This window comes from Anthonomus grandis, chromosome 5 (genome assembly GCF_022605725.1).
Source record: "Anthonomus grandis grandis chromosome 5, icAntGran1.3, whole genome shotgun sequence".
Lineage (NCBI taxonomy): Eukaryota > Metazoa > Arthropoda > Insecta > Coleoptera > Curculionidae > Anthonomus > Anthonomus grandis.
The window spans coordinates 24644093-24663169 of record NC_065550.1 but is presented as its reverse complement, the minus strand read 5'-3'; the positions used below and the strand labels follow the sequence as shown (position 1 = coordinate 24663169).

The 19077-nt window shown below is 32.2% G+C and overlaps 3 protein-coding genes and 1 long non-coding RNA gene across 4 annotated transcripts; 2 read left to right on the top strand and 2 right to left on the bottom strand.

The window, feature by feature from the left end:
* Positions 1-485: 485 nt before the first annotated feature.
* On the top strand, positions 486-5003 carry LOC126736398 (argininosuccinate synthase). Its single transcript, XM_050440727.1, has 8 exons — positions 486-686; positions 2392-2538; positions 2592-2690; positions 2742-2986; positions 3582-3747; positions 3802-3917; positions 3971-4095; positions 4151-5003. The coding sequence occupies exons 1-8, from the start codon at positions 516-518 to the stop codon at positions 4303-4305; spliced, it is 1224 nt and encodes a 407-aa protein (XP_050296684.1). The 5' UTR covers positions 486-515; the 3' UTR covers positions 4306-5003.
* Positions 5004-5124: 121 nt separating this feature from the next.
* LOC126736399 (ribonuclease H2 subunit A) lies at positions 5125-11977 on the bottom strand. The gene is made up of 5 exons (XM_050440728.1): positions 11693-11977; positions 11414-11634; positions 5651-5939; positions 5458-5588; positions 5125-5395 (listed from the first exon to the last, which is right to left on the bottom strand). Exons 1-5 carry the CDS (start codon positions 11892-11894, stop codon positions 5249-5251), a joined length of 990 nt encoding a protein of 329 aa, XP_050296685.1. The 5' UTR covers positions 11895-11977; the 3' UTR covers positions 5125-5248.
* On the top strand, positions 6218-7740 carry LOC126736400 (uncharacterized). Its single transcript, XR_007660661.1, has 2 exons — positions 6218-7382; positions 7514-7740. It is a non-coding gene; the product is annotated as an uncharacterized LOC126736400 (long non-coding RNA).
* Positions 11978-12815: 838 nt separating the features above from the next.
* On the bottom strand, positions 12816-17492 carry LOC126736397 (cyclin-dependent kinase 8). The gene is made up of 7 exons (XM_050440726.1): positions 17103-17492; positions 16873-17049; positions 16550-16814; positions 14714-14927; positions 14479-14660; positions 14181-14425; positions 12816-13208 (listed from the first exon to the last, which is right to left on the bottom strand). The coding sequence occupies exons 1-7, from the start codon at positions 17319-17321 to the stop codon at positions 13110-13112; spliced, it is 1401 nt and encodes a 466-aa protein (XP_050296683.1). The 5' UTR covers positions 17322-17492; the 3' UTR covers positions 12816-13109.
* Positions 17493-19077: the final 1585 nt, after the last annotated feature.

The window sequence follows — 19077 nt, the reverse complement described above, 5'->3', positions numbered from 1 at the left end:
ATATAGAAATTGTAGGAAGTTGCAATAAATTAGCTTAAAGAGTGAACTTTTTTTTGTTACCCTACGGCTACTCTGCAGGAAGATCCAACTAAAATCAACTCATATATATATTAGGCTATCTATTACTAAAAATTACTTTAAAACATCTATGGAAAAATTGATCAACATAGTTGATATCAACCACAACAAACAAAACATGCACCCTGGATATACAAAAATGTAATTAAATAAAATTTCGTTTGAAGCTAAAAGGGTTAAATAGTCCTACAAGTCCTGAAAAAAATTATGTGTGGGCCAACCTGTTTTTTTTTAATAGCCCTTTTGATTTGTATAGCATTCATCACTAATACGAATGCTCTGTATAACCTCAAATGTTGAGATAGGACGGTCAGATGATCACGATGTCGATAATAGATCAAAGCAATTTGGTAAAGGTTATCAGTATATTAAAATATTATACATATAAATGCTCTCATATAAAATAAAAATAATTCATTAAACGTATCGAAATAACGATGGCAAAAGAAAAAGTGGTTTTGGCTTATTCTGGTGGTCTGGACACGAGTTGCATTTTAAAATGGCTTATAAACAAGGGTTACGATGTGATTTGTTATATGGCGAATATTGGACAGGATGAAGATTTTAATATGGCAAAGGAAAAAGCATTAAAAATTGGGGCTTCAAAGGTAAGTATATATTTGATACCTATAGATCATAGATATGATCTATCTAGTGTCCCTAATTTCATATAAGCTCTACATAGTTTTGGTTTCCTTGATTTTTTGCTCCACTAGATGTTTCCACAATAGCCTTGGTTTGAAAGAGCTTTTTTTAGGCAGATCCACACCATAACGATGTGTTTTTGTTCGTATTGTCTTGGTCATGTAATTCGTACGTAATATTATTATAAAAATGTGATATTATTGACCGCTGAGGAATTCCTCTTTCTAAAATTTGGTATCTTCAGTAAACTTAAAACCAAAAAATCAGTAAGTCCTAAGGGAATTTCAGCTTATATAATATAAAGGTTTTGCTGAACTTTCTCAGCCTTTGGCCTTCGTGCACAACTTGGCAATTAAACAAAATTATTTTCGTAATGTTTTTAAAAATGGACATATTCAAATTCATAAAGAATCGCCAACCCTCATTTCTCGTATGTACAATTTATTATTTTGTAAAAATTCTTTTCGATGTTACGTGGGGCTTCTACTTTTAATAAAGTGGATCATGCTGAAAAATTTTCACGCAGTTTTTGCACGTTTTAAAAATGTTCACGGCAATTCTTACCCGCTTCAAAAATGTTTAGGACAATTTTTACACGCTTCAAAACATTTCTCGCCGATTATGGTTTTTGTCACCGATTTTAAAATTATGATTTTTTAAAATCTTTTGGATAAAAACAAGTGGTGAGGGTGAATACAGCTTATTACTCAAAAGAATTTATCAGTACATCTGATGTAATAGTAAATTCGTTTTGAAAATTAATAAAAATATTTAAATAAATGCCTTTTATTTGATTTATTTATAAATGATTTTCCAGATTATGCTAGTAGTGACAGTGCACGTTTAAATTATGCTCCATATATGTAAATATTTTTCCTGTTTTAATTATTGTAAATAACGTGTACAAGATATTTTACCAATAAAAGCCAATATTTAGTGTCCTGAGGATGTTCTTATATTCATATAAGACGTTCTTACTAATTATACACACTTATATAATATTAGTGTGTATAATTCAAAAAATTACACACAGTAGAGAGAGAGTGAATCTGCCTTCTGAGATTGAATTTTTCTATGACATTTTAATTTATTGTAAGTACCTATATATTTTATTCTAATAATTTATTGGTAAATACATAAATATGCATTCCTGTTGAAGGAGAGGGTCCAAATGGATTCCTAAAAATTTTACTGTTGAAGTGCTGGCTATCTCCGACTGTCTCATAGTCAAAATGGCCTTATTTGTCTTTTCTGCGTTTAAGTGTAGACGGTTCCTGTTAAACCATTCCTGCACTTGGCCCTGTATAACATCCATCTGCAGCTCTGCACCCTCCACTGAATCAGCTGCACATGCTATAGTTGTGTCATCAGCCAAAAATGTGAACTTACCGGTCTGTTCTATTAAAGTCAGTTATAGTATATAGATTAAAAAAAGTATGGGGCCAAAAACTGAGCCCTGGGGAACCTCTATAGTAATATTACTTTGAGCTGATGACACCCCATTCACACTCACAACTTGCCCCTTATCTGTCAAATACGAAGCCAGAAACTTAATACTATCAGGACTAAAACTATACTTAGCAAGTTTTTGCAATAATAATTTGATAACTATTTAAAATAATAAAACTGGATTTTTGTTGTTACTATGATTTATTATGCTATTGGTAGGTAGTAATAGAAGATATAAGAGAAGATTTCGTTAAATGCTACGTGTGGCCAGCAATTAGCTACGGACTCCTCTACGAAAACAGGTATCTTTTGGGAACATCTCTTGCAAGACCTTGCATTTCTGTTGGCTTAATTAACTGTGTTAAGGTATACACTTTATTATTACAACACGAAAAACACTTTTTTACAATACTTTTCAGGAAAATGATGCCACTTATATTGCCCACGGCGCAACAGGAAAAGGAAACGATCAAGTCCGTTTCGAGTTGTCTTGTTATACTTTACTACCTGATATTAAGGTACTGTTAGGCAATCTTTTCTTTCATCAGTAGTTATGTAAATAATTTTAGATAATTGCACCATGGCGTATACCAGAGTTTATCAACAGGTTCGAAGGCAGACAAGATCTACTAAAATTCGCCGCTGAAAATGGGATACCAGTAAGTGTAACCCCGAAAGCGCCGTGGAGCATGGACGCGAATCTTATGCATATCAGTTATGAATCTGGAATTTTGGAGGATCCAAACCAAGAGGCACCGGAGGATTTATTTTTGATGACTACTAGTCCTAAAACTTCAGTTGAAGCTAGTACACGGTTAGAAAATTTTATATTACATTTGGAAATACATCGTTCTAAAAGTTTCGTGAAGAAAAAGGGAAATATACAAAAAGCTTAAATTTTCCAGAAAATAAAACCATGTTGCCATGGATTATAATCTACGATGCCATCATCACCAGGCATAGTAGATTATAATGGTAATAAAAGAAACATTAAAATTGATGAAAAGAATTTGTTATGAATCTGCTTTGTACTTAATTTTATGCAGAATCGAATTAAATGCATATTAATTAAAATTCAATATAAATTGAATGATAATCGATGGTTATTGTGGTGTATTACACTTTATAGCAGGAATATATCGTTATTAACCACTATTTAAATCAAATTCTTATTATTGACTTGTATGTTTAAGAACTGATCAATTTTTGAGAGATCTCTGAATTTTATTAATGAAAAAGATCTCTGTCCTTTGCCAATTATATGGTCCGCGAAAAGGGATGCTTTATTTTATTATCTGATGCATCTATTGTGGACCAACACATTCACCATTTGGAACTTTCCGAAAAATTCAAACTTTTTGCATACTTTCCTCTCTCTACTAGAGCATTTCTAAGTACTAGTTTCACAGATTGGAGATCACATTTGAAAAGGGAGTGCCTATACTGTTATCGGTTATAGAAGAAGGAAAAATCTACAGCAATCCTCTGGATATAATGTTAGCACTCAATGTACTTGGTGGAAAGCATGGTATTGGACGCATTGATATTGTTGAAAATCGATTTTTAGGACTCAAGGTAAGTTTTTATACAATTTTGCCCCTAATAAATATTAAAGACAATTGTATTTAGTCCAGGGGTGTCTATGAAACACCTGGGGTAACTATACTACACTCAGCACATACCGATTTGGAAGTATTTTGTATGGACAAAGAAGTTTACAGAGTTAAGCAGGTACTACGTGAAAGGTAAGTTTAAAATTAATAATATTTCCATAGTTCATACACTTTGAATTTTATAGGTTATCTGATTATGTCTACAATGGATTCTGGTTCTCTCCTGAAGGCGAATATACAAGAAAATGCTTGGACTTATCATCGGAAACTATAGAGGGAACTGTTAAAATTGAACTATATAAAGGATCAGGTAAGAATTTTTAGCCAAAAACGCCTTCGAATTCACTTTTAAATGACATTTTTAGTTACTATTTTGGGTAGATCTTCAAAATCGTCCCTGTATAATGCAGATTTGGTGTCCATGGATAAACATGCAGGTTTCAGCCCAGAGGATGCCACTGGTTTTATTAATATTCAAGCGATTAGGCTTAAAGAATATAATAAATTTCTAAAATATTAAAGATATAATGTAAAATGTTTGTTTGTCCAAGCAGCAACGTACTTTAAAGGAATATCCGGGGCTCATTCTTTTTATTACCTATACATAAACTTATCAAGTTAAACATTGATGGAGATACGATAGCATACGCTAATGATATCCATATTATAAGGAAAATTCCCGCAGAAAGACCCATCTAGTACATATTATAATTATATCAATTCTAGTATATAAGCTCCTGGTTAAGTCCTGGAGAGTTATGGCATTATAGCGTGGGAAGAATATTTAAAATCATTACTAACTGTACAAATTATATACTTAAAGTGAAATATAAAAAAAAAGAAAAAAAAATCTAAAACAAATATATTTTTAACATAAAAGAACTTTTTACTTTATCTATCTGCTCACATATGCATATTTTATGTCTTCCAAATAGATATGAACTATTTGGAAGACATAAAATATGTCAAATGCCCGACAGACGTAAATACCAGGATTAAAATGAAGCATATTAAGAATTCGAGATTCTTTTATAGGATTGTCTCATTTTTGAGTTATTAATGTGAAGGAATTGTATTAATTAAATATTTTAGTTGTAATTTAAATGCTTACAGCTTGCTTCATCTGGGTGCTTTAACAAGAAAGTGTTTCTATTACACTGTAAGTGTAACTAAAAACTGTTTAAAATATGTATTATTTAAGTAATATATTTAATTTGAGATCCTGGTTTGCTTTATACATATCCAGCTCCATATGTAACTAAATATGCAATGAGAACTATTTTACTATAATTCAACACACTGACTTAAGAATAAACCCAAAGCTCCCAAAAATTCCCAATTTTATACTAAAAAAAATCTATTTATTATATCCACAGTACATTTAAAATTGCAATAAATAAATAAAAAATGCCTTACAATTTCTTTAAGAACATAAAAGTTGTATATTGTTGCTGTATTTACTATTAAAATTCCACATCTCGTCCAAGCCCTCTCTGAGTGAAAAATTCATGTCGCTGTTTAGGTTTGCCAAGTTCTTTTTTATTAGAAACCTTGAAAAATGATGTGATTGCGGTAGTTTGGGGTGGAGGTGTTTTTTCTTCATCTTCAGCCTATAAAGATACATATTCTTCCCTAGACCTTAAAACTATTGAAGATAAAAATGTTGAATTACCTCTTCCCATTCAACATGGTAAGCAGTTTGCTCCAAAGCATTTTCAGCAGTCGACCAGCTAAATCTTACTAATTGTGGATATCCAAACACTGGATCACAGTGGTTTACTAAGAACTTCTTTGTTACAGGATCTAAAAATAGAATAATTCCCAAATTTATCTTAAAATATATATATATATATATTTAACCTTACCTCCAGGATATCCACTGCCAAACTCATTCACTTTAACACCCTCAGTAAAATTCCACACCTTAAGGGCATGATCTCTAGTAACTTTGGCACATATACTAGCTGCAGATACCACGGGGTAAGTTGAATCAGCTTTTTTGGCTACTGTGATGTTTTTCAGGCTGGGAAATACACTTTTTAGATAAGCTTCATACTTCTCAGGTTTTCCCACAGTGTCTACAAAAACATGTTCTACCTTGACACCTGCAGCTAATGCTGCTTTTATTAGGCCTATTGCAGAGTCCATTGAAACCTAAAATAATATTTTACTGTAGCAAAGTAAAGGATCAATGAAGTTAGTTCTTATGTAAAATTTTTATATTATTATGTGTGTTCTTGGAACATTCTTTCTAACTTCCTCTATAGTAGTTTATTTTTCATTTATTTTAATAATAATGAACAGTTTATATTTACTCATAAAACAAGTATTTAGTTTAAGAAAACAATAAAGTAATTCCTAAATGTATATGAATTATAAGAAGAAATAATGGTCAGATTTTTAGCTATTTTAGGTCATATGAAGGAGCTACTAAGACTGTTTTTTTATTTTAATAATTCATCAACAGTAAACCATTTTACAAAATGTAATAAATTAAACTACAACACTTATTACCTAGGTACTTGTTACAGGATTAATTACGCTTTAGACGGGATCTGGAGAATCCTAACTTTTATTCATTTGGTTAAAATATTTAAAAATGACTTTGTTCTAAACTTTTCTTTCAAAAGTTTATAAGTACGAGACTGCTGACTGAGACACCCACCATAATTACGATTGCCTTCGACTCTTAATGGAATCCGTCAATATTTTTCAATGAATCACTATCAATATTATCACCATTTTAATTCTTTGTTATTGTTTACAATATGCATGGAGAAGATTTCACGGCAATTGAATTGTTCAACCGGTTTACTAAAGCGGACGCCAGTGGCGCCGCGTGTCGAATTATTACGATTTGGCCCGTATTTGTATTTTCTACCAGGCACTCTATGGTTTGCTTATTAGTGATCTATGGGTTTTGGTTGGGCCCATAGCGGCTAAACCCATTAAGTAACGAGGGAAGTTCCTTAATCTCCGGTCTTGCGCCCAGACGTCTTTTGGACTACTACTTAAGCAGTTCCGCGACGCATCTGGAGGGTCTTTCCAGCTCCTGCGTCTATCAAAGGTGAACCGTGCTGTCCGTGCTGTGACGGAGAGAGATTAATGGTTGAGAATTGGGGAATAAAGCGCCTGTACCAGGACGCCATACCGATGACACGTCGGATTTCGGTGGGGTTCTTTGGAGTCGGAATGTTCAATACGGCTGTCACCTTATCCGGGTCGACATGAAGTCCATCTTTATCGACAACATATCCTAAATACTTAAGTTCGGATCGACAAAATTTACACTTATCCTGAGAGAGTGTTATACCGGCTCTATGAAATCTCTGGAAAATCTCTTCCAAAACCTCTAAATGTTGCTGAAAAGTCTCAGAAATACAAATCACGTCATCTAAATAAACAAAGGCATGTGGCTCCAAATCAGCTTCCAATAAGGTATCTACCAATCGCTGTCAAGTTGCAGGGGCATTCGTCAACCTAAATGGCATTCTCTTAAATCGATAAAGTCCCCGACCAGGGAAAGAAAAACTAGTTTTATCACGTGAATTTTCATCAACCTCGATCTGCCAATATGCAGAGTTAACATCTAACGAAGTAAGATACTTTCCATTTCTTAATTTGTCCAAAATACTATCAATAAAAGGGATCGGATAAGCTTCCTTAGCCGTAACAGAATTTAGTTTTCGATAGTTCACGCAAAATCTCCATTTACCATTACCTTCTAGTACTACTAAGGCAGGGAAAGACCAGGCAGATTGTGATGGTTCGATTATGTCGAGTTGCAGCATGTTATCGATGTGGAGGTAAGAAGAACGAAGAACTAACACTGATTTATATAAGTTGGAGCTCAAATAAGAATTTAATTTATATTTATTAATACTATGTAATAATTCTAAACAATTTACTTTAAATAACAATTGGGACCAATGGATTAAAAGAATATATTTGTAAATTTGTTTGCATTTATATAAACTGGACTAGACATGCCATAGTATGATGAAATGATTCTCTAAGATGCTTTAAAAGTCACTTTTCCCAAGAGGTAACTGCATTTACTTGAAGTATTTAATATTTGTTTCAAAAGAAACATATATTTTCTACTCTATCGAGAACCTATGGTTCTCGAGGGAATCAATATTAAGAAGATCCATGACATAGTTATAATCTGTATGATAATTATGCAGAGTAACCTTAAGTTTAAGTTATCATAATAAAATGGTGACCAGACTTGGGATGCATATTCCAGGATAGCCTGGACATACAAGAAATATAAAACCTTAAAAATATTTCATGAAAAATAAAAACTAAATCTAATAATAAAACCTAAGTTTCTATAAGCACATTGCAGAATATTATTTCTATGGTCACAAAAAGGTAATGTAGAATCCAAACTCTGAGTATCTAGTAGGTACTCCAAGATCCTTTACCATTTCCAACCTTCTTGATAACTTATTGTATGTCTATCTTCCATTAGTAAGTTATCAAGAAGGTTGGAAATGGTAAAGGATCTTGGAGTACCTACTAGATACTCAGAGTTTGGATTCTACATTACCTTTTTGTGACCATAGAAATAATATTCTGCAATGTGCTTATAGAAACTTAGGTTTTATTATTAGATTTAGTTTTTATTTTTCATGAAATATTTTTAAGGTTTTATATTTCTTGTATGTCCAGGCTATCCTGGAATATGCATCCCAAGTCTGGTCACCATTTTATTATGATAACTTAAACTTAAGGTTACTCTGCATAATTATCATACAGATTATAACTATGTCATGGATCTTCTTAATATTGATTCCCTCAATTCTTTATTCAAGAAATTTACAAATCAATACTTACATACTAGTAAACATTATTATTATTATAAATTCTTACAGGTTTAAATTGCACCTAGGTAAGCATACCTGTGTGTGCAATAAATAAATATTGTATAACGAATTGGATCAAAATTGGCATCTATATAATATGTAAATATCAAAACAATTTAATTATTTTACACGAAAATAGCGTACTACATACTTATTGATGTATTAGAGAAACTTCAAAAAAAGACTTAAGTTATTACAAATGAATTGTTTGACTTTTTATTAAAAAGTTTTTTGTTTTTTAAATTCCTTAATTCCAAATATCTAGTGGAATTAGGTTGTAAAATTTGGGTGCTAAATAGGTGGCAAATCTGAGATTGAGATTTCCTTTTGATGAAGGTATTTTTAAGTGTTTGTTAATGTTTTGCCTAGTGTTGCGTTTGTGTTGTATAAAATTTGTTTTAATTCAATCTTTTAAATAAGTAAATTTACAAAGAGACAATACGTACAGTGCACGAATACTGCAGGTTTCAGTAGAGTAAAGGTGAGAGGTTGGAAACAGTCTTGCTTTTTTAAAAATAACTTTAAGAATATAGTTTTGACTAGTCCTTAGCTGTTCTAGATTGCTAGAATACATACCGCCCCACATCAATATCCCATAGGCAAGTAATGGTTCAACAAATGCTTTGTATGTCATAATAGTTAATTTTTTGTTTAATATTTCACGCAAAATATAAAATGTTAGAATTAAACTTCTTATTTTATTCCGCAAATATAGCACATGTTGATCCCACTTTAGGTGTGAATCAATTACTATACCCAGGTATTTTATTGACTTAGTTTTTATTTAATTCGTGATGTGTTGATTATCAAAACCGGCCTTAAGTTTTTCTTTAGCATCATATCACGAGTTTCCCCAAAAAATAATGATGGTGTCATCTGCATATGCAAAAATTTTTGCCTTTAGTATGTTTAGTTCACACAAGGAATTAATATATATATTAAAAAGTGTTGGACCCAGGACGGTTCCCTGCGGTACTCCACATGTTATGCCTCACTAATAACGCTTCCAATCTTTACATGCTGCGTTCGACCAGAAAGGTAGCTGGCAAAGACATCCAACACAGAGCCACGCACCCCACATGACTCCAATGTTTGAAGGAGTATGGTATGCGACACCGTGTCGAATGCCTTAGCCAAATCCAGAAATAATACCAAACATTTATCTCCATCATCAAGTGTTTGTGCTATATGGCTAGTTAAATTAAATAATGCATCGTTCGTGCTTACTCCCGGGATAAAACCAAATTGATTTTGTGATAAGAGATTGTTGGCAGTAAGAAAATTAACCAATCTCTTGAAAAGACACTTCTCAAATATTTTGGCTATATTTGATATGACACTTATAGGTCGGTAGTTTGTTATGTCTTCTTTGTTGCCATTCTTAAAAATTGGTGCAAAATGTGAGACTTTTAAAATACTAGGGACTACACCTTTTTTAAAAATTAGGTTAATAGCATGTGCCAGTGGGCCCTCTATGAATGTATGCAATAACTTAATGATAGAGGTAGAAATATCATCTGGCCCCGCTGAACAAAGATTCTTTAAATTATTAATATATTTTATAAGCTCATTACTATTTGTAGGTTTAAGAAACATAGAAAATTGTAAATTTGGTACTGAATTAAATGGTTGTGTGGGGTTAAGAATTTTTTCAGACATTTTCTTTCCAATATTAGTAAAGAACTTGTTACTTTGTTTTGCTATTTCTTCTGGAGCTGTAATAATTGAGTTATTTATATTCAATTTATTAATTGTTTCTTTTGGTTTGTATCCTTCTGTATTATCTGCATCTTTTATTATTTTATAAAGCTTTCTTACGTCTTGTGAATTATTATTTATTTTATTTTTATAATATTCATTTTTAGCCATTTTTATTATTTTATTTAGAGTATTTCGATAGTTTTTGTATTGTGCTTGTCTTTCATTGGAAAAATGATTTTTAAGTTCCTTTTTCATTTTGTCTCATTTTTTAATTGATGTTATAATTGCCAAAGTTGTCCAGGGTTTTGGTTTTTTATATTTTTTGCTTGGAACTGTAATTAATTCAGATTGCTTGATAATTGATATTAATGAGTTAATTATAAAATCAAAACTGGTATAGGATTATCAAAGGAAAATACATAGTTCCAGTTTATGTTACTTGCAAGTAGTTTTAACTTATTTAAATCAATTTTTTTAAAGTTGGTAACATTACAGGCCGAATTAACATTACTTGTGTTTGCATTTGGCATTTGTTTATCTTGACTAAATAAATTAAGCATAGTGGGCAAATGGTCAGTTATATCATGTTCAATAATATAGGCATTATATTTTAAATAATTATTAAATTTGGAGTTATATTTAATAAACATATGATCCAGACACGATCCACTGTCCTCCCTTGTAATATTCATAATTAAAGGTTTAAAGCCAAAAGAACTCATTATAGATAGGTATTTATTATTTGTAGGGTTATCTTTATTAATTATATTTATATTAATAATACTTATCAATATTTAAGTACATCCATTTGAAAAAAGCCATTTAACATATAAATATTTTACCCATTTCATTTAAATATCTAATATTAATTTAAAGGTAGTAATAATCAAATTATTATTTTAACTGCTATCAAAAAAAACAAGGAAAATAAACTATATTTATTGATTTAAATTTTTAAGAGTTTAACTAAAAGGCAATTTAAAAAACTTAAAAAAAAAAGACTTTTAGGTTTACATAGCATAAATTTTATATATATTAAATACTATAATTTCTTACCTGATTCAAAGAGTATTTTGATCTGCTAAGCATACTATTACATATTGAATTAGGTGCTATAACTTCCACTCCCCATCCCATTTTATGCTGTTGTTCGCAGATTTTATCAAAGATCTTATCTCGTTTTTCCTCATTTAAGGCTTTTGAGTCTGCACATTCCAGAGTTTCTAGCAACATTTGATCATTAATTGGTATAAAAGCTGTACCATAGACCATTGGTCCTAAAAAGATAATATATGTGTAGTTGCTGGTGAACAGAAAACAACTGGGGGCAGCTACCTAGTACTGGACCTCTTCCAGCTTCATCAATGCCTAAAATACATGGATATTCTTTACAGGCATCTGGAACAGGAGACATGTAAAAAACATTTTGGAAATTGTCCCTCTCAGAAAGGTAATTTTCCAGTGTTAATAAGTTGTTTATTTCCATTGTACTTAGGGTTGATATTTCCGAGTCGGCTACACTGTGGCACTTCTCCATTTTTTTGTTAAATTTCACTTAAACACAGAAATATAGCTGAAAACTTGTTTTTATTTACATATTATAATTTACCGCCAAATTTCTACAATTTTTGGTTAGGATTCGATTGACATTAATGTTAATTTTCCTAAAGGACGATTCCCATGAAGAAATGCGCAGCGGAATAATAGACCAAATCAAATCAAATATGCATTATTGTTTTTCAACATTAAGTTATAAACAAAGCAAAAATATAATACAGAGAAAAAAAATGTAATGATAGAGTTAAGAACAAAAAGAAAAGCAAAAAACATAATAATGCAGAAAAAAAATATTACAGGTAAGAAGAAAATTTCATGGATACAGTAACAAGAAACAAAAGTTGCTAAAAAAAAGGTTTTAGTATAAAGTAACATTATGTCAGCCAAAACCAAGTGTAATAATAATGGACAAAATTTAAAATTCAGGTAGGTTCAAAGATCGATAAAATAAATAAAAAACTATGTAAAATATTCAAGACTTGCAAACATCTATATAAAACTCTTCTAGACAGTATTATGCTTTTTTTAATTAATAAATCCTTCACAGAATAGCTAAACTGCTTGCTACTACTGATGACTTTGCCTTCCAGAAGAAAGTGACTATACATTTTAATACCCTCATATATAATTCAAAATTTTGTTAAGGTACTCTTCGGAATGCATAGATGTAGATTGGTAGTATTAAATCTTAAGATAGATCTTGGACTTACCGTTTATCTTTCAGTTATTCGTTCCATTTTCTCCACCCCGTGTAATATGTACCTGTTAATATAACAAATCTTACCCAGGTTTTCCGTTTTTGGTATAAATGACTGAAAACCCCTGTAGAAATATATCAATGAGAACATTTTAAAAACATCTTTTGAATATATGTGTTAATTAGGCAAAAGAATAGACGTAATTACTTTGTAGTCTTATATTTACTATTTTACTAAAACATAGTTAAGAATATTCTTATGTACAATAATCTTACTCTTAAACCTACAAACATTGGGAAGCAAACAGGTACTGATAATTTTTAAGTTACAAAATTCAAATTTTTGAAAACAATCCATGTTAATAAAAATTTTGATTATTTTATCATCATCAACTATAAATTGCTTTTTTTTCCATCTGTTCCTTTTTTTATGATATATGTAGATGGAGTACCAATAAAAAAAATCAGTAAATATAATAACTTTTGTTTTCCTAATAATTAAAACCGTTGCTGGAAATTCTGCTGCTGTTGCTGAGGGTTATTATTGAACATCATCTGTTGAGGATGAAATTCTTGTTGCTGAGATATAGGAATTTGCTGCAATAAATCAAAAAATATAATTTTAATTCTTCATGCATATGCTTAATATTTATATGGATGATTCTAAAGTGAAATCTACCTATATTCTTTAAATCATTGGTAGATAGGATTATTTTGGTAACATTTTGGTTTATTATAGCATGATTTCATTTAACAGATACCATAGTTTTAAAAATATTTTGATTATTATACTAATTTTTAAGTTTTAGGTTGTGAAACTTTGTAAGAAACACTACAGTTTATTCAGTACTTCAGTTTATTCTTTAAAACAGTTTAAAAAAAATAAACTTATTGCCATAAGACATTATTTGACATATTACATTAAAAAATGATATTGGTAAGACAGCTTTACTATAGCTACTAGAAGTGGCTTTCTATTTTAAGTCAATGAAATAAAGCCACTTTTAACGTCTTTCCATGTGCAATTTTTTACATTTTAAATAAAAAATGTACCTAAGATATTTTTAAAAGTTAATCCTGTTAGTCCGTTATAATGTGATTTTTAAGATGTAATATGTAAAGATTTTTTTACTAGATATAGAACTAGAAAAACTTTAGGCTGAAACTTACTTTAAATGCTTGTAAGATATAAAAACTATTTCCAATGCTTGTAGGATATACGAAATGACTAAAAAAACTAGAATTAATTTTTAAGTGCTTGGAAGATAAAAAACATTATTCCAAAAACCTGGAATAAAATAACAACCATATGGCATAACTTCAATTGCCTGGAAACCATAAAAAATTAAATATTATTTTCAGCATATAGGAAATGCTATTAATTGTGATAAAAAAAATCATAAAAAATCCAAATTCTTTAAGAATGTTCATAAAAATGAAAACGAAATTTAAATAAAATCCTTACAATAAAACAAATGAACCAAACCGTCACAAATGAAAATAAATTACTTAAAACATAAAAAGAATCCATGAACCAGAAGAAAATAATTACAAAAAATAATTACTTACTTGGGGATTAACTGGTCCTCCAGGATGTCCAGGTGGTCCAGACAACCTCACCCTTTTAGCAGGATGATTATCTTGTTGATTATTTTGCTGAGGCTGTTGTGACTGTTGCTGAACCTGGGATTGTTGCTGTTGGGGCTGCTGTTGAGGCTGTTGCTGTTGTTGGTTTTGTCTCTGTTTATTGTCAGACTTTTCCTCTTGATCGTCATCTGTGAGAAATTCCCTTTTTGGATATGGAATTGGACAACCTAAAAAAGTCATAATTTGTAAAGCAAGAAAAATGGTAAAATGGAGAATATACCAGCAAAAACGTCTTGGGTTGGCAATGGTTCTTCTGAAAAGTAAGGATCTTGCATGGCCTGCTCAGACGTTATTCTCTTATTAGGATCCATCAAAAGTAACTTTTGTAGTAAGTGAAATGCTTTACTTTCTGGTTTAATTTTATGCCTTTCCATGTATTTTACCAATGAACAGCTCACATAGCTAAAAATATAATCAACTTATTATTAAATTAATTAACAAATGTTCATACTCACTTAGATTTTTTAAAGTCCTTTTGTAAGGTTGGATATTCTGGCATCTTTTTTATGTCTTCCCAGTCTTTTTCATGTGGGAAACCCATTACATTAAATATTCTGTCTAGCTGATCATGGTGATAGGGATTACTGGTTTTAATATCTTCTTGGCGACAATGAAAGATGGGCTCTGATGTTAATAGCTCAGCAAATATACAACCTATTGCCCAAATATCTAAAATTTATCAGAAGGAAAATTAGTAACCCAAAAGTTGGATAGAGATCAGTAAAAAATAGAGTTTTTGTGTTGACATTTACTTACTTTCATTAAGTTTATTTAAATAAGACAAATTCAAACAATAATATAGCAAAGCCATAGTAAATAATAAAATGTTTATTTTTTTCTTTATCTATCAACAGGCTGCCGAATATAAAGAAAATTCACATATACAAATAATACAAAAATGTTGGCGGATTTGTAGAGCTGTTATTTGAGGTGAGTTTTCCAGATCTGAGTAATTTATGGTATCAACTCCTTGCTGTTGTTTATATACAATATATCTTAGGAACTTATACTGAAATGTATCGATTGTCTGAACCATGCAACAGAATAGTACTCTAGCTGTGGCCTCACTAGAGAGCAGTATAGCACTTTAATTGATGGAATGTGAAGGAATTCTTTGGTACTACATTTGATAAAGCCCAACATTTTCAAAGAATTAAAGATAATTAAATTTAGGCAAAGAGTAAAGGAGATTCAGAGTAAAGAAGAGTAAAGATGATTTAAAGAGTTTCTTGCTTTACTAAAAATCATTTATTAGTACCTATTAACATTAAGCTTCATTTCATTTTTGGGACACCACAGGTCTAAGTCTGATTGAAGTTTGTTGCAGTCATGTTGATTTTAAACATCATAAAACTAGAAGCGATATCATTTATGTAAATATTGAATAGTAAAGGCCCTAAGTGTGAACCTTGTGCAACCTCTGCTGGTATATTGATTTCAGTGGACTGAAAGCTCTGAATATGTATGATTTGAATATTTTCTGTCAGATAAAATTTCAACCAGTCTTGTCACCCTGAATGCCTATATCTTTATTAGAAATATATGGTTTACTCTATCAAAAGCCTTAGTGAAATTTAAGTGATTCTAAGGAAAAATCAGTAAAGGTTAGTAAATTTAGCTCAGAGGAAGGATCAGGTAAAAATCTAAACTTGCAGATAGATAGTCACACACTAGACTTTCAAAGACTTTAGGGATACAGATGAAGATACTTATAGATCTAAACTTATTGACTTGAGTCTCATCACTGGTTTTCAAAATAGGCATAATAAAGCTTGATTTCCGATATATTGGAAAAGTTCCAGTTTTTAAGGACAAGTTAAACATAATGTGGAGTGTTATAGAAAATAAAAAGCTACAATGTTTGATAAGAAATTGAGAAGAGGTGTCAAGACCAGATCCTTTGTTTACATCTACACCAGATACCTTTCATAAACAGATGAGATAAAGATATTCAGCTGAGAAAAGCTCAACTATTTAATTCCATTAATAATATTACCTAAAATAAAATAACAAATAATAACAACAATAACAATTAATAAAAAACATTCTTTTGAGGATTATTTTTCACTTAAAAATTGCTTCTTTTGTAAAGGATGATATGGCACAAAAGCCCTGTGTAACTAAAGACATCTGAATATTTTGGTAAGCCCTGATTTCTGCACTTTTTACTTAAATTTTGCAAAAAAAAACAATAAATCATAAATATACAAAGCAAGATGTACAGGTATTATAAGTAAGGAAAATGTAAAGTATAAGCAATAAATAATGTGAATATAAATTAAAATTCTTACCAATAGCCTTAGTGTAGTGTCTAGCCCCAAGTAAAAGCTCAGGAGCCCTATACCAAAAAGTCACCACAACAGGGTCCAAATCTGCTAAGGGTTTCAATGGGGCATTAAACAGCCTAGCAAATCCCATGTCAGCAATTTTAACCCTCCCACGTTCAGGGCCTTCACCCATTACTAAAATATTGGCAGGTTTTAAGTCTCTATGCAAAACCCAATTGGAGTGTAGATAATGTATGCCATCCAAAATTTGATACAGGAGAGATTTAACCTAAAAAAAAATGAGCTACATAGTAAAGATTTCAGTATTAATTAATGGTAAAGATTACCATTCCTTTTGGAACCATAACTGGTTTCTTATTAGCTTTGGCTGCCCTATGAAATTTAATGATATGCCACAGATCATGTTCGGCAAAGTCAAACATAAGCCACACTTTCCTGTCATTGTGAGATAAGAAAACCCTTACAAGGTTGATCACATTGGGATGTTTTAATTCTCTTAAAAGCTAAAATAAAGTGTATATAAGAAATTGGTTAAAAAATGATTGGGGGTACTTACAGCAATTTCTCGGCAAGCCGACATGGACAGACCTGTGCCCTCGATTTGTTTGAGGGCATAGTCTCGATTATCGGAGCCGTCTTTTCGACGCCCTTTATATACGTGGCCATACGTTCCTCGCCCGACCTTACATCCTTCGTAGTCGAACAAATCTTCAACTTTAACTCTTTCATTTTGGGTTTTCATTTTGAATTCGTAATCCATCATCAAAGAGGTCATAATACGTTAAAAACGAAGCTGGGAAGCACTTACGAATGAAGTGCTTGAAAATACTTTTTGTAGGTGAGCGTCTAGGACTTTTTTAATGGTTTGTGGGGTAGGAACAAGTTTTCTTTGTGAAAACGTTAAAATTCTTGAAAATTTATTTTTGTTTATTTGGGTACATTGACAACATTGACAGTTGATTGGCTGAATTTGGCAATTTTGACATAAATAGTTGCCAGTTGACTTTTGCTAAGCCTGGTTCACACATTTCATACGGTAAGCAGTAAGAAGTAACGCGTATGACGGAAGAAAAATAAACTGCTAACGTTACGAACTTAATAAAATATATCTGGACTGCTAATGCATATGGCCACGATACCCAAAAATGACCACTGCATGGTGGCCGCCATTAGTCATACAATTTTTGAATAAATCGATTTTTCAAAGCAATTTTCCAGAAGCTGTTCTAAATGAATATCCAAATAAAATTTTAATGAAGACTTCCAAGAAAACAGTTTTTTTTTTTTTTTTTTTTGGGTCGGTGGAGAAATTCTTTATGAACACTGGTTACGCAGCGCCGCCCCCAGTAGTGTGGGACTCAGTGTCGAGTCTGTTTCGTCCTATACCCACTAAAACTCCACCGCTGGGTGGTGCCTTGTGGCTCCCTACACTGCGGTCTGCTAAGAAGCAGTCCTATTGTGTCCCATATGTTTAGTCCCACAGGTTCAATTCTGTAGCTTCAAGGAAGTCCAGGATTGTGCCCAGTGGTAGATTTCTTATACCCTCTGGTGCGGGTTTCTCTTCCCCCAGGAATGTTGCCCTGGTTTGATTAAATGCTTCACAGAAGCACAGTATGTGAAGAGTTGTTTCGTCCTCCTCATTGCATCCCCTACATAGCGAGGTAACTGATTTCCCTAGCGTATGCAGGTGTTTCCTGCTGGGTGCATGGCCTGTAAGTAGCCCTGCGACCCTTCGCAGTTGTTGTCTGGAAAGGCCCAGTATGTTCTCACCCTTCTTGAAGGGTGGGCTGCCTATAAGTTGTTTGGATTGTTCCATCTTTGGCAGCTGCTCCCAGTAGAGTTTGTTCTGGTTTGTTAGCCAGTTGCCGATTTCCCTCTTCCAGGTCTTATCGCTGACATAACATGTTGGTTCAGGGCCTACCAGGCTGTTGCTGGCTCCCTGGGTTGCAAGTTGGATAGCCCTTCTTGCAGCCTTATTGTTGCCCATATTCTCTTCTAGGATTATCTCTGGCCTATTTTGCGCTTCGGCGAGGTTCCTGAGATCCTCCCAGCAGCTTTGCACAGTCCTTGACTTAGTCTCGAACTGTTGTAGTGCAAGTGTCGCAGCCTGGTCTCCTGTGAAAATTGCGAAGGTTTTGCCTCTTGGCAGCCCTTCTCTCATCAGTTGGACACAGGTTTGAATTCCTATTATGCTTGCCTGTAAATTTGTTGTTTCGAGGCCCAGGTTTAGCATAAGTTGTCTGCCCTGTTGTTCGTCCTCCACCATGCCCACAGCTACCCCGATCTTGGATCGTTTGATTGCCGTGTGCCATACTGAGTAACCTCTTTGCCTGAGCCTGTTCGCTTCTGCGTCCAGTGGTCCCCTTTTTTCTTTGATGATAAAAGGTTTGTCTAGGTAGAAACAGTTAATAATCTAGAATAAAACTACTACTACTTTGCACTTAGTATTCGTGCGTATTTATCAAATTCCGCTGGATAGCTCCAGCCTTAGTAATGTCATGCCAGCAAAACAAACAACAGCTGCTTGTCAC

What these genes read in the sequence shown, in the direction of transcription:
- LOC126736398 (XM_050440727.1), top strand. Translation starts at nt 516, where the DNA reads ATGGCAAAAGAAAAAGTGGTTTTGGCTTATTCTGGTGGTCTGGACACG. An exon ending in TCAGTTGAAGCTAGTACACG is followed by an intron (nt 2,987 to 3,581) that starts GTTAGAAAATTT and finishes CTAGTTTCACAG; the next exon opens with ATTGGAGATCACATTTGAAA. An exon ending in ATCGATTTTTAGGACTCAAG is followed by an intron (nt 3,748 to 3,801) that starts GTAAGTTTTTAT and finishes AATTGTATTTAG; the next exon opens with TCCAGGGGTGTCTATGAAAC.
- LOC126736399 (XM_050440728.1), bottom strand. Translation starts at nt 11,894, where the DNA reads ATGGAGAAGTGCCACAGTGTAGCCGACTCGGAAATATCAACCCTAAGT. An exon ending in CAAAATACTCTTTGAATCAG is followed by an intron (nt 5,940 to 11,413) that starts GTAAGAAATTAT and finishes ATATTATTTTAG; the next exon opens with GTTTCAATGGACTCTGCAAT. An exon ending in TGGCAGTGGATATCCTGGAG is followed by an intron (nt 5,589 to 5,650) that starts GTAAGGTTAAAT and finishes TTCTATTTTTAG; the next exon opens with ATCCTGTAACAAAGAAGTTC.
- LOC126736397 (XM_050440726.1), bottom strand. Translation starts at nt 17,321, where the DNA reads ATGACCTCTTTGATGATGGATTACGAATTCAAAATGAAAACCCAAAAT. An exon ending in AAGGACTTTAAAAAATCTAA is followed by an intron (nt 14,661 to 14,713) that starts GTGAGTATGAAC and finishes TTATATTTTTAG; the next exon opens with CTATGTGAGCTGTTCATTGG. An exon ending in AACCCAAGACGTTTTTGCTG is followed by an intron (nt 14,426 to 14,478) that starts GTATATTCTCCA and finishes TGACTTTTTTAG; the next exon opens with GTTGTCCAATTCCATATCCA.